Source organism: Salmo salar, chromosome ssa14, assembly GCF_905237065.1.
Source record: "Salmo salar chromosome ssa14, Ssal_v3.1, whole genome shotgun sequence".
In the NCBI taxonomy this organism is placed as follows: Eukaryota; Metazoa; Chordata; class Actinopteri; order Salmoniformes; family Salmonidae; genus Salmo; species Salmo salar.
The window spans coordinates 9,076,580-9,096,760 of NC_059455.1; the positions used below are offsets into that span (position 1 = coordinate 9,076,580).

The 20,181-nt window shown below is 43.2% G+C and overlaps 1 protein-coding gene across 5 annotated transcripts in view; it reads left to right on the forward strand.

Annotated features, from left to right (window-relative positions):
* The window catches only part of LOC106568722 (cAMP-specific 3',5'-cyclic phosphodiesterase 4B), a 173,382-nt gene that overhangs the window by 145,541 nt on the left and 7,660 nt on the right, over positions 1-20,181 (forward strand). For 2 of the 5 annotated variants that reach the window (XM_014139302.2, XM_014139303.2), the window contains 2 exons: positions 9,044-9,156; positions 19,592-19,685. In XM_014139302.2, coding sequence (XP_013994777.1) covers positions 9,044-9,156; positions 19,592-19,685 — 207 coding nt within the window. Of the gene's footprint in view, positions 1-9,043; positions 9,157-13,793; positions 14,113-16,132; positions 17,342-17,421; positions 18,064-19,591; positions 19,686-20,181 lie in introns of those variants that run through there. The other 3 variants (XM_045693840.1, XM_014139304.2, XM_045693841.1) reach the window with 3 other exon arrangements.

A 20,181-nucleotide genomic window follows, 5' to 3' on the forward strand; every position in this document is an offset into this window, starting at 1 on the left:
CCACGCAGCCGTCATACCGCTCAGGAAGGAGATGCGTTCTGTCTCCTAGAGATGAATGTACTTTGGTGTGCGAAAAGTGCAAATCAATCCCAGAACAACTGCAAAGGACCTTGTGAAGATGCTGGAGGAAACAGGTACAAAAGTATCTATATCCACACTAAAACAAGTTCTGAAAGGCCACTCAGCAAGGAAGAAGCCACTGCTCCAAAACCACCATAAAAAAGCCAGACTACGGTTTGCAACTGCACATGGGGACAAAGATCGCACTTTTTGGAGAAATGTCCTCTGGTCTGATGAAACAAAAATAGAACTGTTTGGCCATAATGACCATCATTATGTTGAGGAAAAAGGGGGAGGCTTGCAAGCCGAAGAACACCATCCCAACCGTGAAGCACGGGGGTGGCAGCATCATGTTGTGGGGGTGCCTTGCTGCAGGAGGGACTGGTGCACTTCACAAAATAGATGGCATCATGATGAGGAAGAAAAATTATGTGGATATATTGACGCAACATCTCAAGACATCAGTCAGGAGTTAAAGCTTGGTCGCAAATGTGTCTTCCAAATGGACAATGACCCCAAGCATACTTCCAAAGTTGTGGCAAAATGGCAACAAAAGTCAAGGTATTGGAGTGCCCATCACAAAGCCCTGACTTCAATCCTATAGAACATTTGTGGGCAGAACTGAGAAAGTGTGTGCGAGCAAGGAGGCCTACAAACCTGACTCAGTTACACCAGCTCTGTCAGGAGGAATGGGCCAAAATTCACCCAACTTATTGTGGGAAGCTTGTGGAAGGCTACCCGAAACATTTCACCCAAGTTAAACAATTTAAAGACAATGCTACCAAATACTAATTGAGTGTATGTAAACTTCTGACCCACTGGGAATGTGATGTAAGAAATAAAAGCCGAAATAAATCATTCTCTCTACTATTATTCGGACATTTCACATTCTTAAAATAAAGTGGTGATCCTAACTGACCTAAGACAGTGCATTTTTACTAGAATTAAATGTCAGGAATTGTGAAAAACTGCGTTTAAATGTATTTGACTAAGGTGTATGTAAACTTCCGACTTCAACTGGTGTGTGTGTGTGTGTGTGTGTGTGTGTGTGTGTGTGTGTGTGTGTGTGTGTATATATATATTACTCACACACTTTGTTTATTTTTTTAATATAACCTTTGTTTAACTAGGCAAGTCAGTTAAGAACAAATTCTTATTTACAATGACGACCTACACCGGCCAAACCCGGACAATGCTGGGCCAATTGTGCGCCGCCCTATGGGACTCCCAATCACGGCTGGTTGTGATACAGCCTGAATTCGAGCCAGGGTGTCTAGTGAGGCCTCTATCACTGAGATGCAGTGCCTTAGTCTTTGGAGCAAATATTGCAAATTTGAAATAGTTACCTGGGTTCCTTACCACCCCACTAAATTTGTTACCACCGAAACATAGTGAAAAGGTTGCAATAAAGGGAGAACCATGCACATTTTGATTACAGATTAATTCTAGAAATTGTATTTGCATACCAAATTAACAAAATAGTAAAAAAAAAAAAAGATTTTTAACCAGATTTTCAAAACCTTTAAATTGAATTTAGAGAAATATAGTCTTTGTAAAATGGTCAATGTTGATTGAATGAATCTAAAACTTGTTGATTGATTGAATTATGTATGCATCTAATTAATTATGTGGTTAGATGTGTAAATTATCACATTACCTATCTTTATTTTGGCAAAATAACAGGCTTAACAAGTGTCAATCGTAGAGATAAATGGAGGACTGTTGATGGATATACTCTCTAGAGACAGCAGGAGCGGTAGAGATACTCTCAAAGATCGGCTATGAAAAAGCCAACTGACACTTACTCTTGTGTTACTGACTTGTTGCACCCTCGACAACTACTATGATTATTATTATTTGACAATGCTGGTCATTTATGAACATTTGAACATCTAGGCCATGTGCTGTTATAATCTCCACCCGGCACAGCCAGAAGAGGACTGGCCACCCCTCATAGCCTGGTTCCTCTCTAGGTTTCTTCCTAGGTTTTGGCCTTTCTAGGGAGTTTTTCCTAGCCACCGTGCTTCTACACCTGCATTGCTTGCTGTTTGGGGTTTTAGGCTGGGTTTCTGTACAGCACTTTGTGATATCAGCTGATGTAAGAAGGGCTATATAAATAAATTTGATTTGATATAACTTGTTTTAGTATAGACATTGCCATTGAGGGTGTGGAAAAGGAAAGGAAAGGGGGATACCTAGTCAGTTGTACAACTGAATGCATTCAACTGAAATGTGTCTTCCGCATTTAACCCAACCCTTCTGAATCAGAGAGTTGCGGGGGGCTGCCATAATCAACATCCACGTCTTTGGAGCTCGGGGAACAGTGGGTTAACTGCCTTGCTCAGGGGCAGAATGACAGATTTTTACCTTTTTCATATCGGGGATTCGATCCAGCAACCTTTCGGTTACTGGCCCAACGCTCTAACCACTAAAGTAGTCAATTAGGTGGGGATTCCTATGGGTTGGGAGTGATCAGTCAATGATCAGAGCGCATTGTCTTCTTCAAATTGGGTTGCCTATGATTTGTATACCAAAGACTATGGGAATATCCAGTAGCCAAGACCAAGATTCATACGAGGACATTGGCACCAAGATCCAGACCCAGTGAGTTGAAACCATGGAAGAATCTCAATTGCATACTCCTCACGTCTCTCCTCGCCTCCTTCTCAAAACCCATTGGAGGTCAGGGGAGAGAACCTCTGGCTTTCTCATCCAATGGGTTTTGAGGAGGAGGCGAGGAGAAAGGACACGAGAAGTAAGCAATTGAGATTCCCCCATGACAAGTTAAAGACCAAATGTATGTGGTCTTGAGTGGTCTCAAGACCAAGACCACTAGACTAATAGTCCATGGGTCCTTTCTTCAATTGTGAGAAACTAAAGTAGAGTGAACTTGAGTACAGTACAGTAAGGGGACAATATAGTACAGTACGGTAGAGTAGGGTACAGTACAGCACATTGTAGACGTCTATGTTTTGGCCAGATATATGTCAATGTTTGGGCTCTTGAATCCTTGTTTTTTTGCATTGTTTGTAACTTATTTTGTTCATAATGTTGCTGCTACCGTCTCTTATGACCAACAAGAGCTTCTGGACATCAGAACAGCGATTACGCACCTTGAATTGGACAAATAATTTTTCTTTATTGAGTCGGATGAGAGGGATTTACTCCAGACACCCGAACAGGCCCTCATCCCCGTCATTCGCAGGAGAAAAAGACAGATTTTGTGAAAGGAGATTGGGGTGCCTTGTGAGGATCAGGCGACGAGTGGCTAATCTGCCTTTGCCATCCATACTGTTAGCCAACATACAATCGCTGGAAAATAAATGGGACGAACTAAAAGCAAGTATATCCTACCAACGTGACATTAAAAACTGTAATATCTTATGTTTTTTTCCGTAGCTGTCTACATACCACCACAGACCGATGCTGGCACTAAGACCACACTCAATGAGCTGTATACCACCATAAGCAAACAGGAAAACGCTCATCCAAAGGCGGCGCTCCTAGTGACCGGTGACTTTAATGTAGGGAAACTTAAATCAGTTTGATCTAATTTCTATGAACATGTTAAATGTGCAACCAGAGGGGAAAAAAACTCTATACTACCTTTACTACACACACAGAGACGCGTACAAAGCTGTCCCTCGCCCTCCATTTGGCAAATCTGGCCATTATTCTATACTCCTGATTCCTGCTTACAAACAAATTTAAGCAGGAAGCACCAGTGACAAAAAAGTGGTCAGATGAAGCAGATGCTAAACTACAGGACTGTTTTGCTAGCACAGACTGGAATATGTTCCGGGATTCTTCCGATGACATTGAGGAGTACACCACATCAGTCACTGGCTTTATCAATAAGTGCATCAATGACGTCGTCCCCAAAGTGACTGTACGTTCATACCCCAACCAGAAGCCACGGATTACAGGCAACATCCGCACTGAGCTAAAGGGTAGAGCTGCCAATTTCAAGAAGCAAGACTAACCCGGAAGCTTATAAGAAATCCCACTATGCCCTCCGACGAACCATCAAACAGGCAAAGCATCAATACAGGACTAAGATCGAATCGTACTACACCGGCTCTGTCTCTCGTCGGATGTGGCAGGGCTTGCAAACTATTACAGACTGCAAAGGGAAGCACAGCTGAGAGCTGCCCAGTGACACGAGCCTACCAGACGAGCTAAATAACTTCTATGCTCGCTTTGAGGCAAGTAACACTGAAACACGCATGAGAGCATCAGCTGTAGTGGAGCAGGTTGAGAGCTTCAAGTTCCTTGGTGTCCACATCACCAACAAACTAACATGGTCCAAGCACACCAAGACAGTTGTGAAGAGGGCACGACAAAACCTATTCCCCCTCAGGAGACTGAAAAGATTTGGCCTGAGTCCTCAGATCCTCAAAAGGTTCTACAGCTGCACTATTGAGAGCATCCTGATGGGTTGCATCACTGCCTGGTATGGCAACTGCTCAGCCTCCGACCACAAGGCACTACAGAGGGTAGTGCGCAGCCTCCGACCGCAAGGCACTACAGAGGGTAGTGCGCAGCCCCCGACCTTAAGGCACTACAGAGGGAAGTGCATATGGCCCAGTACATCACCGGGACCAAGCTTCCTGCCATCCAGGACCTCAATACCAAGCGGTGTCAGACGAAGGCCCTAAAAATTGTCTAAGACTCCAGCCACCCTAGTCATAGAATGTTCTCTGCGCTACCGCACGGCAAGCGGTACCGGAGCGCCAAAGTCTAGGTCCAAGAGGCTTTTAAACAGCTTCTACCCCCAAGCAATAACACTCCTGAATACCTAATCAAATGGCTACCTAGACTATTTGCATTGCCCCCCCCCGCTTCTACGCTGCTGCTACTCTCTTCTATTATCTATACATAGTAAAATGCAAATGAATTACTTAAAAATCATACAATGTGATTTTCTTGATTTTTGTTTTAGATTCCGTCTTTCACAGTTGAAGTGTACCTATGATAAAAATTACAGACCTCTACATGCTTTGTAAGTAGGAAAACCTGCAAAATCGACAGTGTATTAAATACATGTTCTCCCCACTGTAGGTGTTCCTTTTGTCCAGGTGGGAAAGGGCAGTGTGGAGTGCAATCTGTGGATCTGTTTGGGCGGTATGCAAATTGGAGTGGGTCTTGGATTTCTGGGATAATGGTGTTGATGTGAGCCATTACCAGCCTTTCGAAGCACTTCATGGCTACGGATGTGAGTGCTACGGGTTTGTAGTCATTTAGGCAGGTTGCCTTTGTGTTCTTGGGCACAGGGACTATGGTGGTCTGCTTGAATCATGTTGGTATTACAGACACAATCAGGGGCATGTTGAAAATGTCAGTGAAGACACCTGCCAGTTGGTCAGCACATGCCCGGAGCACTCGTCCTGGTAATCCGTCTGGCCCCGCAGCCTTGTGTATGTTGACCTGTTTAAAGGACTTACTCACGTCGGCTACGGAGAGCGTGATCACACAGTCGTCCGGAACAGCTGATGCTCTCATGCATGCCTCAGTGTTGCTTGCCTTGAAGTGAACATAGAAGTGATTTAGCTTATCTGGTAGTCTCGTGTCACTGGGCAGCTCGCTGCTGTGCTTCCCTTTGTAGTCTGTAATAGTTTGCAAGCCCTGCCACATCCGATGAGCATCAGAGCCGGTGTAGTATGATTCAATCTTAGCCCTGTATTGACGCTTGCCTGTTTGATGGTTCGTCGCAGGGCATAGCGGGATTTCTTGTAAGCTTCCGGGTTAGAGTCCCGCACCTTGAAAGCGGCAGCTCTACCCTTTAGCTCAGTGCGGTATGAACGTACAGTCACTGTGGGGACGACATCCTCGATGCACTTATTGATAAAGCCCAGTGACTGATATGGTGTACTCCTCAATGTCATCGGAAGAATCCCGGAACATGTTCCAGTCTGTGATAGCAAAACAGTCCTGTAGTTTAGCATCTGCTTCATCTAACCACTTTTTTATAGACCGAGTCACTGGTGCTTCCTGCTTTAATTTTTGCTTGTAAGCAGGAATCAGGAGGATAGAGTTGTGGTCGGATTTACCAAATGGATGGCGAGCTTTGTACGCGTCTCTGTGTGTGGAGTACAGGTAATCTAGAATTTTTCCCTCTGGTTGCACATTTAACTTGTTGATAGAAATTTGGCAGAACTGATTTAAGTTTCCCTGCATTAAAGTCTCCGGCCACTAGGAGCGCCGCCTCTGGGTGAGTGGTTTCCTGTTTGCATATTTCCTTATACAGCTGACTGAGTGCGGTCTTAGTGCCAGCATCTGTTTGTGGTGGTAAATTAACAGCCACGAAAAGTATAGCTGAGAACTCTCTAGGCAAGTAGTGTGGCCTGCAATTTATCACAATATACTCTACTTCAGGCGAGCAAAATCTAGAGACTTCCTTAGATTTCGTACACCAGCTGTTGCTTACAAATATGCACAGATCGCCCCCCCCTCGTCTTACCGGATTGTGCTGTTCTATCCTGCCGGTGCAGCGTATATCCCGCTAGCTGAATATCCATGTCGTCATTCAGCCACGATTCTGTGAAACATAGGATATTAGTTTTTGATGTCCCGTTAGTAGGATATTCGTGATCATACCTCGTCTAATTTATTGTCCAATGAATGCACGTTGGCGAGTAATATTGACGGTAACGGCAGTTTTCCTACTCGCCTTCTGCGGGTCCTGACGAGGCATCCGGCTGTTCGTCCTCTGTACCTGCGTCGCTTCCTCTTGCGAATAACTGGGATGTCGGTCCTGCCGGGTGTTTGGAGAATATCATGTGAGTCTTGCTTGCTGTTGAAAGAATCTTTGTCTAATCCGAGGTGAGTGATCGCTGTCCTGATATCCAGAAGCTGTTTTCTGCCGTAAGATAGGGTTGCAGAAACATTATGTACAAAATAAGTTACAAATAACGCGGGAAAAAACACATAATAGCACAATTGGTTATGAGACCGTAAAACTGCTGCCATTTCTTCCGGCGCCATTTGTAAGTCACATTCATTCTACAGTCTTTTAAAGGTGCAATATGCAGAAATCGCTCCTCCATTTCCTGGTTGCTGAAATTCTAATAGTTTGCCTAGTTTCAGTTTCCGCGACAAAACAAGCAGTCATTGTGTAGGGAATCATTGTACCATCTAAACTGCTGTGACATACAGTATATTTTCCATAACCAAAAATATTGTAATTTCAGCTGTTTGAATCTGGTGTACAAAACCAAAAGTAAAAGACGCTAAAACTAAACTTAAGAACGGAAAGCATAGAAATAGCGCACATAGAACGTACAGTATCTACCACTTCTTAGACTTGCTTTCAATGAGAATGACAAATCTATAACACATTCCATGTGAATTTGGTTGACCAAAAATCACTCATGTCACACTTCTGAGAACATGGCAACTATGTTCTGTGTATATTTGGCATGACGTTGATAGACTATTCTCCTAACACTCCAAAAACGGGACACTGGAATATTCCTGCAACGATCCAATGAAATGTTTTGTCTAGAACATTAATATTGAACATTCTGAGAACATGGTTCTGGGTAAGTTCTGTTGGACAGTAAGTTAATGGTCTCTTTGAAACAGTCCTTGCACATCACTGGAACATTCCTATGAAAACATTCCTATAACCTAATAAGACAATTAAGGGAGCGTTCTCTAAAGTTGTGGGAACATTTGTTGTTAGCTCTCTTTCAGGAGGATCAGAGTGAGGAGAGCTCGTTGGTCTAGCACGGTGCTGTGAGCTTCTGCAACTCTCTGAAGTCTCTCTTTGAAGCTTTCAGTTGCTGACCGATATGTGTCAGCCGGGTTTCTCACTCTCTCTTTTAGTCTATCCATCAATCGCTCTCTTCTCTTTGTCTTTCTCCATTTTTGTATCCTCATTTCTTTGGTAGCCCCTTTTTTTCCACTCTACCTCTCCCTCTTTCTCCAGCCTCTCTCTTTCTATGACTCTGCTCTCTATCCAAGGGCAACAGAATAGTTTCCCCAGTGTAAGCCTCCTAGACATACAACGTGCAACCGTTAACACGTGTAAGTGTTAAGGATCTGTCCCTCTCCTCAAGCCAACCCCATTAGCCATTGAGGCTATACAGTACATTATGAACAACAGTGTAGCCCTGGTGTGTCTGCCCTGCTACTCTGAAGTGAAACCTCTCGTGCGTGGAGGGTGAGTGAGTGCGCTGGCAGGGCTCCGCCTCCCCCTTCCCCCTCAAACCCTCCTCAGGCCGGGGGGCTCACTGACACATCAACGCCACAAGGTGAGCAGAGTAGCGGACGTAACCACCTCGCACGACTTGGTTAAGGAGAGAGAGAGCGGGAGAGCAAGAGAGGGAGAGCAAGAGAGAGGGAGGGAGAGCGAGAGAGAGAGAGAGGGAGGGAGAGCAAGAGAGAGAGGGAGGGAGAGAGAGAGAGAGGGAGAGAGAGAGAGAGGGAGAGAGAGAGAGAGAGAGAGAGAGAGAGAGAGAGAGAGAGAGAGAGAGAGCGAGAGAGAGGGGGAGAGAAAGAGAGCGAGAGAGGGGGAGGGAGAGAAAGAGAGCGAGAGAAGGAGAGAGAGAGAGGGAGAGCAAGAGAGGGCGAGCGGGAGAGCAAGAGAGAGCAAGAGAGCGAGAGAGGGAGGGAGAGCGAGAGAGGGAGGGAGAGCGAGAGAGAGAGGGAGAGCGGGAGAGCAAGAGAGAGCGAGGGAGAGAGAGAGAGCGAGGGAGAGCGAGAGAGAGAATGAATGCGGGGGCATAGACACATTGACACAGAGAGAGAGGGTGACACTACTGCAACTCTTAGCCTCTTTCCTTGACTGAGAGTGCATTTGAGTTAACCGGACCACCACGTATGATGAAGGATCACTGCTCGCCTCTTCACACCTCCCCACCCGGACATCCCGGGACCCCCATACGGCATGGCCACACTGCCCTGGGACCCCCACCTCGCTCTGTGTCGGACATGGAGCCGCTGCGTCCTGAGTTTGTATCTGCTGTGTGTCTGTTGACAGACGAGTCATACCAGAAGCTGGCCATGGAGACGATGGAGGAGCTGGACTGGTGTCTTGACCAGCTGGAGACCATCCAGACCTACCGTTCCGTCAGCGACATGGCTTCCAACAAGGTAAAACTGAGCTGGACTGTTGTTTATATGACCATAACGCAACCACAACACAACACAACTATAACATAACCACACATGACCGTAATGCAACAACAACACAAATGCAACACAACCAACACAACAGTATTGCAATTGCAACACTTCACCACTGTAATGTAACCACAACACAACTGCAACTCAACAAGACCATAATGCAACAACAACCACACAAACTTACCACAACCTGAAACGAACCACTTAAGTGCATTGAGACTATTGCTGTGATGATCTTTTGTTGTATGATCTGGTTAGTAGCTCGTCGGCATGATAGTACACAGAAACTAGATGTGGCTTGAACTCGATTGAGATAATATTGGACTTACGGTAAGGCTGCTTGGTGTCAGCACAAAAGCTCTGAGTCTTTACTGTGCAATATGAAGAATGCTTTGATTAACTTTGGGGTTGTTCCACGAAATGAGTCCCTTTTGCATCCCTTTGATATTTTTAGTAGAAATTGTGGACCAATATTGAATGTTAAAAACCTGTTGTATTAAATGAAGTGCCCTTTAGTATAGGCCACATGTACAATTCTATAAATCCGATTTTTATATGACCTCTGTGCACCTTCTGTGACTTCTAGGACTTCTTAACCTCAAAATTCCTCAAGTTTTCACCATCATTGTAAAGCCCTAGTTATTTTCTTGCTTTGACAAAGTAATTTCTGGAGATTGTTTATTTCAAGTGATTAGTGATTGATTTTAAGGAATAAAAAAAAAACTGAACCTCATTTTAAGGTAAACCCTGTTATGTGAACCGAACTCGTTTTAATATAGTAAAACTATTCCTTTTGATATATTATTTTTCTGAAGAAACATTGAACATCTAAATCATAGTACTGTAAAGCAGGCGAGCTGGTTCTATTATTTCTGGCCATTTTCTGGTGTTTTGTGGTGGAAAACTCAGCCGTTCAGGCATAACACGTCAACCCTGTTACTCATAGATAGACAGGCTAGAAATGTTTGAAACATTTTTATTTTGTTTGTGAAGATTGCATTCAAATGCCCCTCCCTGTTGCACACAAGCTTCCATTCCTCCTGTCACAATGGGATCCATGGCTGATTTAAGATTAAATCCATGGCTGATTTAAGATTAAATCCATGGCTGATTTAAGATTAAATCCATAGCTGATTTAAGATTAAATCCATGGCTGATTTAAGATGAAATCATCAACTTTATTTGGCACGTTTAATACACTTACTATGGTAATTGTTTATTTAACCTCTTGTGATGGGAAAATGTGTGTTTTCTTAAGTTGAACATGTGCTCTTTATGACAGAATGTTCAAATTAGGAGAAATAAAACATGTTTATTTCTCACCAAGTTACACTATCCGAAAAGGACTCACTTCGTGGAACGACCCATTGACGTACTTGCCAAGTGGTTAGCATCCTGCGGTTGTGTGTGTGTGTGTGAACGGCTACTGCTGTTTCATGGCTCTGCTGTAAAATGCACAAACAGTGGAGAGTTTGCATAGAGGACCATAGACTACTGTTCTCGTTAAATAAGACGCCTATCTGAATACCAATCTATCCATTTGTTGTCTTTTCTGTGTAAGACTGTGATATTAATGAATTATATACACAATACAAATAATAGTCACCATCGTGCCGGTCTTTTTGTCTGATGACGTCATCGTGTCTGGGATAGCTCATATTAGCCAGACATTATTCAATGGCTCATACAGTTTTCGGAAATCATGACCAAAACCTGACGTTTCTTGCTATAACTTTGGTTTTATAACGGTTTTAGATGAACTATTATGAAGTCAGTCTAATTTGACACTAGCGAACTAGGCTAGGCGGCAACATTGGTTAGCCTTATGGCACTTTAATAATGAATAATGATAATGAATTTGATTTATATAGCGATTTTGTAAAAATAAAATTAAATGTTCTCAACACTCTTAAGAGGAGAAACTCACCTCCACTCCTTTCTACAATTAGACTACTGTAAAATAATGTATAACTGCACAGCAAACTCAGAGTAGACCATATGGTGACCAAAATACGCTAAGGATTCAGCTTGGGAGGTCACCCTTCTCAGTTCCCCTGTCCTACACAGTGACATTACAGTGGAGTTGCAGTCAAAAGGAAGCGCCAACCCTAACCGTGTTGACCGGTGACCATGACATGCGTTTCCTGTCTCTCTTCCTGACCACCACACAGCCTCCTCTTCACCCTTTCCCGGGCCACCAGACTACAATGGCCCCTAAGGTCAAGGCCTCTCTTTATTGTTATCAACGTCACGGGGACTCAACACAATGAGTCCGGAGACCCTGAACACACGCAAGTACAACATTCAGTACTCAGCGTTCAGACGGTACTGGAGCCATTGTTGACCATGAGTCATAGGCCTCTAAGATGGATGGTTGACGGTTAACCCAAGTCCAGTGTGTTGGGAATAGGACTGGGGACTGGAGGCTAGAAGGTCGCAGGTTCAAATCCCCAGTCAGATGACTCTTCTTGTGTAGTGGCGTGTGAGGCACGTGGCATTTATTGATCTATAATATTGAGAATGGTGCAAAATCCCCAAATGCTGCTCATGGCATGCTTTTGCACTTTGCGAAGTGGGAAATCTCATAGCATGAACCAGAGCTGGTTGGTCCTAACCCTGGTCCACTGAGTGTGGAGGCTTTTGTTTCAGACCAGCATAAGGAACCATGTGGAATGTCCCCATCGAATCCAATGTTTTCAGGGTGGAACTAATTTTGATTTATTTTTTTAACCTTTATTTAACTAGGCAAGTCAGTTAAGAACAAATTCTTATTTTCAATGACGGCCTAGGAACAGTGGGTTAACTGCCTTGTTCAGGGGCAGAATGACAGATTTGTACCTTGTCAGCTTGGGGATTCGAACTTGCAACCTTTTGGTTACTAGTCCAACACTCTAACCACTAGGCTACCCTGCCACCCCAAATTAACCCTATAATGGGTATTTCCCTGGGGGGAGGTTTCCACAGGTGTATCCCGGGCTTGGACCACACACACACACACACACACACACACACACACACACACACACACACACACACACACACTGTCCTGTTAGGCCACTCCAAAGTTCCAATGACCTCAGAGGAGCGAGCTGCTCTAGCTGCTGTTCTAGTGCCACTGTCATTAAGTTCCTCACACGTCCATACTGACATTAGCTCCGGGCCTTAGACAAACACAGCCATCTGAATCCAGTTAGCGAGAGCGGCTTTACGGGCTAGCGTGCTAGCCTAGCATTGAGTGCTAGTAGGAAACTTTAACTCACGTGTGGTCATTACACTTTAAAGTGCTGCAGTCTTTAGACCAGAGTGACGGAATTATTGAAACAGATGTGGAAGTTTATGGGTCAGGGGCTTGAGGGAGGGTAATGCTTTTTAAATGACTGTTTGATAATAATACTGTTTGACTAGTAGTTGTACTAATGAGATGAGACTTTATTTTTCTATAGTTGCAGGTCCTTTAACTTTTTTATGCCTGCACAGAAATTGGCTTTGTGTCTACAAACTGCTTTTCAGACCACAAAGATTTATCCAAAATAACCTACAAATGTTTCTATTAAATGGTGGCCTTGATTTTTATATTTTCTTCCTAGACACAATTTCCCACAAGCCCTGCGGAAACATGTCTGTCTCAGGCTGCAGTCGTGTGTGTGTGTGTGTGTGTGTGTGTGTGTGTGTGTGTGTGTGTGTGGAAGTGGACGTGTTTAACTATACTTGTGGGGACCAGACAATTTGACCAACTTGGGACATTTTCTTAGTCCCCACAAGGTAAAATGCTAATTCTAGGGGGTTTAGGATTAAGGTTAGAATTAGGTTTAGGAACTAGGGATAGTTTTAGGGTTAGGAGCTAGGGTTATGTTTAAGGTTAGGTTTTTGGGTTAATGTTAGGGGTAGGGAAAATTGAATTTTGAATGAAACTGAATTCTGTGTCCCCATAAGGTTAGTTATACAACACTGTGTGTGTGTGTGTGTGTGTGTGTGTGTGTGTGTGTGTGTGTGTGTGTGTGTGTGTGTGTGTGTGTGTGTGTGTGTGTGTGTGTGTGTGTGTGTGTGTGTGTGTGTGTGTGTGTGTGTGTGTGTGTGTGTGTCTGTGTCTGTGTCTGTGGCCACTACAGCTGTTTACCCTGCAAACAGTCCAAACTAGGACACAGGGACTGGCCCAGGTTCGAGTCATATTAGGCTTTGTCTGCTTGGGTCAGAATTGCACTATGCTAACGTTGCAATCGGCTGTATCTCTTTGCTTTAAATCAACCAAGGCCAAACCTTCAATCTAGTTTCATTGTGCCAAAATCTGCTCAAGGAACTCGACCCCCACTGCTTTATCTTTTATTTAACCAGGGACGTCACATTGTGATTTAAATACATGTTTCAAGTGAGCCCTGGGTGGTGCCTTGCGAAATAGACACAAATGTAATCTTTTATCTTTCACTTTCCTCCCCAATAGTTTACGGTACAAGTGCGTCAGTGTGATTGCCTAGTATTTTGTAATGAGGGACTTTGCCTGCATTACAGGTCAGTGCCAGGGGCATTGTCAGGAGGCTCTTACCAGTAAATTACCAAAGTAAATTTTGTCAGAAGGAGGAAGCTGGTGGGGAAGGAAGGGAGGGTGGCGACAGGCACGGAGCTACATTATGATAGAGGAGGAGTTGTTTAGCTTAGTCTCTGTGTGGGCCAGTCAACCAGTCAGCCAATCAGTCATGTTTTATTGTTTTATGTTTCCTGACTGTTGCCAGAAGAGAGTAGACTTGAATACAGAGGAAGCAGACCCAGAGAGCGAGAGAAACAGTGACACGCTAACATATTTGAGAGAAGTTTTAACACAAGTTTTGGAAAATTTATATTGTACTTTGCATTGCCTTTGCAATAATGGGACTATGCTGCTCTGAGACGAACAAGAAAACGTTTGGGATGCTTACAAGTTGGAAACAGGTGAGTTTGTACACTACTTGTTTTGCTAGAGTGAGTATCTACTCTCTTGTCTAAGGGAAATGGCTTTACTTAAAAACATTTGTTTTTATCTGAATGTAGGGACTTAGTCTGGTTGTATGGGTTTGGATCATACACTTGCTCTGGCATTGTAATGTATTTACAAAAACTTTCACTTCGCTTTAACCTTTTACTGCATTGGGCTAAATCAGGGTCACAGAGTGATTCTGGGTAGTCTAAAACAAATCTACTTTGAAACAAAACTATACACCTCACACACATGGTTATGGGCTTAAAAAGAAGAAGACACTTGTACCATGTCAGATATAGAGTTGAAATGTACCACATTTTGAGTTTACATCCCAATATTACACTTTTATATACATCACAGAAGACTGAGATAACAAAACTGTTTGCCATAGAAACACTGGATTTTCATCGGGTTTTTAAAAATAATCTTTATTAATGATGAAATTATGAAAAATATTAATAACATTCCACCAGTGAGGCCAAAGAGGGCACTTTTGGTCATTGACTGCAGGAAAGGGCGGTCTTTTGAATTCCATTCAAAGTACAGTAGCATTCATGGATAATATTGTAATATATAGCATAATAACTCATCATAACTCTATTATTTACCTAATAACCTCACAGTGGTTTAGTATTATGCTGTATGTCCAGGAATTTAGCTTCTGCATTTCCGATGTTGTGTCTATTTTAGAGATTAGGGTCATTCAGACAATGTTTGAGTTGTTCAGATTAGGGTCAGTAGGAACATAATCTGATATGTTGTTTCAGATTTGAAAAAACGAGTTCACCAGTTAATGATAATAATACAGTGTAATAATGTATTGGATTTTTCTATAGGGCTTTTGCATGCGCTCAAAACGCTTTAGCCTACAATATAAGGGGGAACCTCACCTCCTCTATCCATGTGTATTCATGCACACAATATAATTTATGGTTAGTGGGTCGGATAGTGGCTATCTGAATACAGAACGCAGTGACATTATGCAACAAGGAGCCTGTTGAAAGCGCCTTTGACATCTTTCATAGCCTGCGGTGACGCTCATCTTATCACTACCTACTTTGAATATGTTCAACATTGTGAACACTTAACGCTTCAATACTCACACAAATGTGCACTCGCTTTCGGAAAGCACCAAATGACAACCTGTTGTCACAAGTGTGTTCCCCCAAGTCTGACGTAACTGTGTGAGTAACGGCGCGCGTTGAGTAATGTGTCCTACCCGAACACACTCATGTTTCTGTCATCCTACATTAACGCATGGTTTACGGATGTTGTATGACTATCATATTGTGCTGGCGTATGCTAGCCTACTGAACGTCGGTATGACTACCATATGGTGCTGGCATAGCTCGGTATGACTAGCGGGGAAACACAGAAGACATAGTCTATGACTCATATGAGTCAATTTACAGAGGTCACGATTCAGTACCTTTACACCTTCACTAAGAATATATTACAAATACGCTTGAACAGAATATCCGTATTGGATTTGGACATTTCCAGTTCGGGAAGTTTTATGTTTTTTTTTGGGTGGGGGGACTTCTAAGACTGTCTCTAGCAGTTGGGTTTGTAGAGTTGAGTGCAGCCAAAGCTTTGAAAGACGGACGGCTTCTTTCTTCTTGCACTTTCAAAGTTGTGTTCAGGTTGCAGTCAATGGGAAATAACAGACCGGTCTGCCATATGACAGCCATTCACTGCTAGAGAGGGTGCGATTTAATGGTTCACTGAAAAAGCACCTGTTTGAAACCAGTTTTGGCTAGAAACGACAAAACAAATCCAAGTGATTCTGTAAATTAGCTGCAGGATATTTGATTGGCTATTTCTCAGATTACCATATTACAACGCATATATTTTTATATTTGGATCAAGATAAAAATTGACAAGTAAAGTCGCAAAAATAGATGAATAGGATACCTTTGATTTCATGCATCAGTTTTCAAGAGTGGGCAGTAGATGTCTGAGTTATATTAATGATTTTTGCTAAATTAAATGAAAATCTTGTAAAATATAAAACAAGTAAAATATTAATTTAGTGAAAAAGGAAAAGCAAGCCCATTTGAAATTATGTAGTGCCATTGAAATAACCTTCAAATACTGCCCCATTGCGATAAGACACACAGAGGCAGCATCATTGAGATAAGACACACAGGGGCAGCATCATTGAGATAAGACACATATGTATACAGACACAGAGATTGGAGGAGAGACCTACGTGACAGCGTCTATGCAGTACACGTGACTCTATTGCCATGGCGTGATCTGCGTGTTGATGTCTGCAGTGGTTTGTGTTGATGTGCGTGTTGCTGACAGGGACAGAGGGAGAGAGAGGGGGCTGAGGGAGAGAGAAAGAGGAGAGCGAGAGGGGGGCGACATCTGGCATTGGTAAGCTGAGAGAGAGAGAGAGAGAGAGAGAGAGAGAGAGAGATCCTCCACTGGCCTATCAGCCAGCCAGTTCTAGCCAGTCACCGGGGATCCCTAGCCACCGATGGAACCCCCTTCCCCCTCTTTCTTCCCTCGTTCAAGCCACTTAGCCTCTCTGCCTCTCCTTTTAGTCTCTCATCGGATGGATGGATATAGCACTGGAATCCCCTCCACAACCCGCCTCCGTTGGCTACCTCTGGGATGGATAGAGATATGATAGCAATGCAATAGGACTGGGATCTCCTCTTTGAGAACCATTTGTCTTCCATTGGCTGTATAGAGATAGATAGAGATACCGTGGTTAAAGGGAGGCACCTACAGTACCTAAGAGATAGCTACGTAGGTAGAAACTACAAGCTTCCTACCTACTGACCTACTTATATACTGCTGTTCAGGGGAATACCGTCTACTGCTGTAGGAAATACAGTCGCTATCAAACTAGCTGCTGTGACTAGAGAAGATATCACTGGGAGATTCCAGAAATGAGGAAGAGCGCTCGGCGGGGGTCTAGGTGCTGGTCTTGGTGGGGGTTATCGTTGATCTGTCATCTGTGACTCTGTGAAGAACCACCAAAGAGGCTAAAAGACCAAGATAGAAGAGATGGAGACATGGCTTTTGGTTGTTGAGGAAAGGAAGTCTTGGTTTTGCCTATTCAGACAGGGCTCCTGCTGAGGACAGCCAGGGGTGACAGCTGTAGAACAGCTACAGGATATACAGCTACAGTGCAGCACCATGCCTGAAGCTAACACCATGCTCTGTGTCTCCTGGGGGTACATCAAGGTGTGTGGGGGACTGGGGGTAAATGTGTGTTCGTGGGGAGAGACAGGTTGTTTTGTGTATATTGTAGCACGTTCTAGTATTTACAGGTTGTTTTGTGTATATTGTAGCACGTTCTAGTATTTATTTGAATATTGCATCAGATTGATTGGGCACTACAGCTCATGATCTCAACTGAATCCATCTCACAACATAGATGTTATGCATTAGCTTCTAAACAGAATAAGATGTGTGTGCGGGTAAATGTTTGGTTGAAAAGCTACTGCAGACATTTGGTTGATTCTGACCCTATGCTGTACATATTTATCCAGAAATCCAGAAATCTTTTGATTTGTTTACTAAATATCTCAAAACAGGACACTCAAATAGCCTATACTGTATAAAGATACGCAAACTCCTTATATGGTATCAAACAGACAAGCCTATTCCCTTGAGCTCCAACACTCCACATTAGTGGTGTGCGGGTCAGCTGTTTGTTCGCCTGCACCCGCCCACAATTGCTAATAACCCATCCGCAATCGCTAAAAACCCATCCGCAATCACCCGACTATGTGATAAAGGGGAAATCTGAGGACTGCATCCGACCCTAATCCGCAAATATACAGTAGCAAATGCCCTGTAGGCTACAGACCGAGACGGAGGAACCATTTTTTTGACAGAAGTTGTGGGAATTTATTTTGTTGCCTAATTTAGATATGTTTCTGCTGATAATTTCCAACATTTTGGTAAGCTATTTGTTAGTCAACTTGCCTATAATTAGATACATGCAGCTTCTCTTCTGTCATTATATGTTGCCCAAGAAGACTAAATTAACCCTTGCTCACCAGAATGTCAGAAATGAATGCTTCAATCTAGTTGACATAGGTAAAAGTTCTCTCTGTCATCTCTGCTTCTTTCGCGGAGGAAGGAGGAAAGAAGTTTAGGGACTGGGGAGAAAGTGCAATAGGCCTGTAAGGAAAGAAAAAGCTGTGAAAACAACCCAACATGTTTATAATAAGATTTCAGTTCAGCTTATATTCATATTTTATGTGGCTGAAATACTATCAGCTTTTATGATGTTGATAAAGGTAGCACTGCTACAAGAATTCCCTAGGTGCGCATTCACATTCTCTCAAGATGCTGAAAGAAAGAATAATTATTTGGTTCCTGAGTCAAAATATACATTTGGTGTATCATTTTACTGCGAGAAATGCTTAATTCTGCAGGAGTTAATATTAAGACTGTGAGAAGTTATAGACCTACAGTCAGTTTCCAGATTTCAGTTTCCATTTAACCCATCTGAACAGTAAGCTTCAGTTTTTCTCTTGTCGTGCCATAGGCCTATTTGAAATCCTGTCATGTGAATGTGGAATTTGTATAGCGCCTCACAATCAACACACATAGCATAATCACTGCTGTCTTCCTCTTTTAGCATTTCACCAAATCTTTCCCCAAAATTACTTTTCTGGCCCTCCTTTATCTTTATTTTCAACTCTCCATTTCACAGCTTTTGTCTTAGTGAATAGACAAACTTTTTCGGACTGTTTCCAAAAGGGTTTGGCGATTGGCGTGTAGGCTATTTAGCGCGTGTAATGTTAGGCCCTAAAGCTTAGGTGTACGCGCTAATGCCAGATAGCCTACAAATTATGAGAAAAAAACTCAATGTAGCCTATAGATATAAATTGCACAAGAATTATACATTTATCGATTTTTTTTTTAAATGTATTGTTTCCACCCGCCCTTCATCCACACAATATTTCATGACCCTAAACCCACCTGCACCGCGGGGGAATGTGGTTTGAGTCAACCCGCTCATCACCACTTAACGTCAACGGAAAGTCCCTGGAAACAAGTTATACCACTACCCCAGGGAAGCAATTTCCTGTTGGTCTCCATGCAGTATATCTAGTAAGGTGTTGTGTAATTTTGTATTTCCCCAGTTCAATGTCTTGTTGGTCTCCATGCAGTACATCTAACACAGTGTACCTAACAGAGTGTACCTAACACAGTGTATCTAACACAGTGTTGTGTTATTTTCTGTTACTGCAATTCAACACAAAACCGTTTATATGCTTCCCACTGCTAAATGGCAACAGGAAATGGCTGACCTGAGGTAAACAATTTTATCCAAAGTAACTTAGTACGTTCTACATATGGGTGGTCCCTGGGAATCAAACCCATTATCCTGGCATCGCAAGCACCATGCTTTACCAAGTGAGCTAAAGTGTCTAATGGCGACCTAACATGGTGTTGTGTCATTTTGTGTCTCCCCAGTTCAAGAGGATGTTGAACCGGGAGCTGACCCACCTGTCAGAGATGAGTCGCTCCGGCAACCAGGTGTCAGAGTTCATCTCCAACACTTTCCTTGGTAAGTCAAGTCAGAACACGCCTTCACGCAAAACACGTATTGCCTCTCGCTGTGCTAATGGACTATACCTTTGCCTGAATGGTGATGTTTTAGCTATTATTGGTTTTTACACAAAGATAAACAAATCTTAATAATATAGTAATCATAAATGATTAAGCAGGAGGAGAAAATAGGTTGAAGGGTCAGAGAGAATGAGACGCTGCGCGGAGTGGGGTACCAAAGTGGAGTTGCGATAGTTTCAAACCAGTCTCATCTGGTCTGCTGGAGTGCTCCCTCTGTCTCGCTGAAGAGGGAGAGAGAGAAAAGGAAAGGTGATTCTACTCTTCCCTGGGACTCCGTCGTTCTGCAGAGCAAGGGAGAGAAAACGAAAGAGGGCGTTTGTTACCTGTATATGGTGTTGCCTCATCTCTAAAATATATATATATATAAAAAACAGTGACACATTCCATGGCTCCCTGACAATTAGCCAGCTCACACCACCTTCTCCGCCAGCACG